At 41.7% G+C, this 5230-nt stretch overlaps 1 protein-coding gene across 1 annotated transcript in view; it reads right to left on the minus strand.

Annotated features, from left to right (window-relative positions):
• The window catches only part of fer1l6 (fer-1 like family member 6), a 33541-nt gene that overhangs the window by 7917 nt on the left and 20394 nt on the right, over positions 1–5230 (minus strand). Inside the window, exons 27-35 of the mRNA XM_019875649.1 lie at positions 4464–4579; positions 4263–4382; positions 3121–3166; positions 2585–2629; positions 2251–2360; positions 1975–2103; positions 1765–1899; positions 1187–1314; positions 945–1115 (exon numbers count right to left, since the gene is read on the minus strand). Of these exons, the coding sequence (XP_019731208.1) occupies positions 945–1115; positions 1187–1314; positions 1765–1899; positions 1975–2103; positions 2251–2360; positions 2585–2629; positions 3121–3166; positions 4263–4382; positions 4464–4579 (1000 nt within the window). The remainder of the gene's footprint in view (positions 1–944; positions 1116–1186; positions 1315–1764; positions 1900–1974; positions 2104–2250; positions 2361–2584; positions 2630–3120; positions 3167–4262; positions 4383–4463; positions 4580–5230) is intronic.

The raw sequence follows: 5230 nt of genomic DNA on the forward strand, positions 1-5230 counted from the left end.
TGGGGTTATACAATCTCAACTAGAACGGGGGGGAATAGTCCCCAAACGTCATCTTTCCTTTTGTAGGAGACTGGAGTGTCTCGGAGTTGTTTGTGTAATTTGTTCCTTTGTTGTGTATTCACAACCCCCCGCCCCCCATAGAATTTATTTTGTGATTTCCTCTCTTGATTTTTCTGTTTGGCGCATTACATATTTGCTTTTCTGAGTGTCATTGAAGTCATCGTTGACTTACGTTTTCGGGGGCGGTCACTCTCGAGCAGAAGGCACGGAGACCGAGAAGGAGAAGGACGGGCCTGTACAGTAGTTGCTTGAGTTGTGTATAAGTTTTAAAAAGAACCAACACGACAGCTCATTTGTTTTCTGTTGTTTTGCTCCGCTGCAGAAACTGCCGTGTGACCGCAAGTGGAGCTGCACCGACGCTGCGCTGGTGCTAACACGCTCAGCGGCTTTGTACGTGTGACCGCGCCACAAAATTTGCTCCGGTGTAAAATATATCACAACAAAATACATCGGCGCAGCGCCGGAGCAAATGTGTGCCATGTGAACACCCCTTAATTTTGGTGATATAGAGCAGTGTGTTTCAAACACTGTGCCGCGGCACACTGGTTTGCCAAGAGTTATTATCCAAATTGTATGCCTGTGCGGTCTATCACCTGGCAGAGTAATCATGTAGTGCTCTAACATACCGGTAGGTAGCAGCAGCAGCTAACTAATTGCTTTGTGTTTAGGGACAAGCGAATTAGTGAAGCATGGATGCAGGACGATGGTGACGGTTTTATTGATTGTTAAATGTGTGAATGGTAACCTCACTTAACTCTGGTTAGTAAACATAACGCTAAAACTGATACCCTGAACTGCAAACTTGATAAGGTTTTACTGTTCAAAACTACACAGTGACAAGCTGAACCAAACTCAAATGCTAGGATGGAATCGCTATTACTTACAGACTGTACTCGGTTGGAAGTCCGCAGGTGGCTCGGTGTCGGCTGTAGAAGCGGTTCTCCAAGTCAATCCGGGTCTCCCCTATCAGGTCGTCCCCTCCCACCATATCATAGTCGTAGATGAGCACCGTGAGCAGAGACTCCTGAGGAAATGTCGCCTGCATCTCAAACGACCTGCGATAAGGTAGAACATATCAACCGGTGTGTGTTTTAGACAGCAAAACTGTCATGGTGGAGAATACAACCTTCCAAAGACGGGGTTCAGCTGTTTAGGGATGTAGTTCTCACGGTCTTTGATTTCATTTTTGCCGAGTTGAATGACGACGTAAGGGTCTGCTTTTCCGTCCGGGTCGGCTGGGTGCAGGTTTGATGCCTTCAGCGACAGCGCAATCAAGAACAGTACAACAACAAGGAGATCACAAAACAATACATTGAAACTCCTCTAAAACGAAACCTACTTGGGTGAAAATAGCCCCTAGTGTGAAAAAATCTTCATGCATTAAAACCATTCCCACTTTTCTGCTCCCCCTACAACGAAAAATCCCCCTGTTGCATTATACGAAATCTTTTTCTCTGCCCTTGCCTCGCAACGAGATTCACTGCAATGAAAACAAGCCTTTCGCAAAAGTCTAATCCAACCTCAGCCTACAGCGACTCCAACTGCTTAGCTCGGAAACGGAAATAGCAAACACCACACTGTGTGTGTGTGTGTGTGTGTGTGTGTATCTGAGATAAATTTGCTATAGTGAAAAGTCCCCTGTTGTAAAAAAATTCTTGCTGCAAACATGATTTCGTTGTAGAGGAGTTTCACTGTACAACTTACAGAGACGATGTAAACCCGGATCAGGACTTGAACGGGGGTGTTTTGCGGAATCCCTCTGTTGACTCTGAGATGTCCATCGTCTTCCTCCCAATATCCTTCCTCATCCTCTGTGAGCTTATACAAGCAGAAGCGCCCCTATGGAAAAGGGAAACTCACGTGGTGGAGTCGAGCAAATCCGGTAGAGATGGTAATTTGTCATGATCGTCTCACCTTGAACTTGCCGACGAACCTCTCCTCTGTCGAGCCGTCTTCCTCGCTGGCCTTCCCGCGGAACAGCTCGTATGTGCTGACCCAATCGTCGAAGGGTCCGAACTCTGCCTCCAACTCCTTGTTGTACAGCTGCAGAGTCCAAGGTTATGAACTTTGAGGTTAATGCACAAGAGGCTTTGAATTATCATTCCAACAAAGCGACTGTAAGTCTTTTTCCATCTTGATGCTGGTTAGATGAGTTTTTCTTTGCTGTATGGGTTTTATGACTATGAGTACCTGCAGCGTGGCCAGTTTGGTTGGTAGACTCAGACTCTGGTTCAGGTTCTGCTCTGACGTTCCTTTTCCCTTCTGTTTCTTTTTCTTGTTACCATCTGATGAGCTGCTCACTTACAGGACAAAAACACAAATCGAGCTTTGAGATGAGGATAAAAAAACAAAAACAAAACAAAACAACACAAACCAAAAAATATATAAGTTCCTTCCTGGGGCAAAACAGCCATGCCGTAACAGAACCACACCACAATTCGATCTAGCAACCTGAATCAATTATGACCTAATGGCAGGATCTTCATGCTTGTACCACACTTCTCATTTCTACGTTTGTCCTTACCTAAAGAGTCTATTCCATCGCTGAGCAAGCTGTGGTACGGCAAAGCTGTAATACACAACAATGCTACGTGGGTATGAGGCAGATGGCTGGGTCAACCTTCTGCCGGTCTTATACTATTCTGTCTTGTACCTTCATCCAAACAAGAAGGAACACGACAGCCAAGAAATGTACAGTACACGATTTCGAATAGAGCCTTCAAACAGAACCGTGTGTTCTGTGGCGCATCTACCCTTCAAAAAGCCAGCTGATTCTAATAATGTAGTCCGTTTCATACTTGTGTAACACTTTATCTGGATTTAAAGTTGACTATCTCGTTTAAAAATGCGTATCCAACATAAGGTTCATTTATGCGCCCTGTACTCGACAGGAGTATTCTAAACTGTTGTAAACGTTGCTGCCCTGACACTCCACCTTGATTTGCATCTGTAGAATTGCACATTTAGCAAAGATCTGCTAGGGTTCTCACATAAACCAAAGTATTATGAAACCTTTGTTTCTGTCTTGAAAGAGGAACCTGAAATCAAAGAGGTTCTTACCTTTTTCAAAGACTTGTGGGAAGGGAGATCCTTCTGTTTGTTTGGTCTGAAATGACAATAAGGCAGTTTATTTAATTTGAGGATTTAGTGGAACCTTGAATAGTCCAAAAAGAAAATATAACCCAAATTTTGAGAGAAATTTGAAGGCTTCACAAGACCAAATTTCAGCCAGCATCTAATGGGCCACAGTTTTTCATCAAGGCTATTGGACCACATACTTCCTAACCAAATCTTAAATAGGGACAAAATATATACTCCTGGTTTCATTTGGATGCATTTTTCATTGCACATACAAAAGATCCACTATCCTATCCCAACAACAAGGACTTTGAAGCAAACAATAAAAGAATGACATACGACAAAAAGTAAAATAAAAACATCCAATTCAAGGCACAAAACTGCTGAGTAAGAAAACAACATGACCGGCTTGAACTTATTTTGAGAATTTATTTTTTCCACGTTTTCACAAAAAATGAACTCAGTCAAAATTGTCATATTATTGAGGTACTATGTTGGTCCTTCATATCATTCCAAATCCACAAAAAAAAATATTAGGTTCACTCATGTTGTAGTGTTAGGCTGTATAAAGACCCTGCCTAAGCCATGTCTGCCATCTAGTGGTGAATGTTGGTATTACAACTTTAAACTACGATCGACTTTTACATATTAGCAGTTCGGCAGGTGCAGTTTCGCATAATCACAGACAGTTTTTTCCCCTTTTTGTTCAAGAAAGATCCGTCCATATTTCGGATTTTCCCAGGTTTTCCACTATTTTTTCCCTCTCCATTTCCAATCATTTGAATATTTATAAGCATTTTTGAAGAATTTGGGGGGGTTTGTCTGAATTATTATTTTTTTAATTCATTATTCAGGGAGCCACTCAAAGTGAGATGCAGCCCGCGGGGTGCCAGTTGCCCATCCCTGATCAAAGATGTGCTTGACAGGAAGAGCATCAAGTGAAGGTGTACAGTGGATATAAAGTGTCCTGGTTCAAATATCATAAGTCATACTTTCTTTGCCTTAAGTTGAGCAACAAACAGCAAATAATTGCATTTTGAATAGGGGAAGAGAGGTTCTCCCCCTCCAAAAAAAAAAACAAAAAAGTGAATTCACTATCTGTGAATATTGGGGATTCATTATACCTGTTTCTCTACAGACGCATAATACTTGGACCACCAGTCAATGACACACTCTGCTGACTCGTCCGCAACGGTCCGCCTTCTTCGCTTGGAGGAACGATGGATGCTCTTTCTGTGGCTATCCTACATTCCATACAAACACAAACATATCATGGATATCAACATAATGAGCCAAGCAAAATACCCATGTATCATCTGGGTCACCTTTTTCCTTTTGGGTGCTGTCTTTTCAGGGGTCGATTCCTCAACTGTGATAGCAACGTCGGGGGTGGTTGCTGACGTCACAGTGGAGCTCGTCTCTGTAGCAGGCTGCCAAGATTCTGTGGTTGACGAAAGACAAATCAGAGTTGATGATACCATCCCTGCCGCCTCCCCGAAAAAAAGCTATTTATTCATATCATATACTGGATTTATAAAATAATATTTGTAACAAAATGAAAATAGATGTAACTTAGCAGTTGGTGCATAATGCTAACACTCAAATCTAACAACCAAAAGGTAAATACAGTAAAATACACATGGTGATATAAAAAAGTAAACTAAAATATATACTTTACAGTAAATTCAGATTAAGAAATAAGAAGTTAGGATGGCAGAGGTATGGATTTATAAAATAATATTTGTAACAAAATGAAAATAGATGTAACTTAGCAGTTGGTGCATAATGCTAACACTCAAATCTAACAACCAAAAGGTAAATACAGTAAAATACACATGGTGATATAAAAAAGTAAACTAAAATATATACTTTACAGTAAATTCAGATTAAGAAATAAGAAGTTAGGATGGCAGAGGTAAATACATAAACGCACACACACACACACACGCACGCACGCATGCACACACACACACACACACACATGCGCGCACGCACACACACACACACACACACACACACACACACACACACACACACACACTTATTACAAGATATACACAGTGGTACCTCTACTTACGAAATTAATTGGTTC

This window comes from Hippocampus comes, unplaced genomic scaffold (genome assembly GCF_001891065.2).
Source record: "Hippocampus comes isolate QL1 unplaced genomic scaffold, H_comes_QL1_v1.1 scaffold234, whole genome shotgun sequence".
NCBI classification, from domain to species: domain Eukaryota; kingdom Metazoa; phylum Chordata; class Actinopteri; order Syngnathiformes; family Syngnathidae; genus Hippocampus; species Hippocampus comes.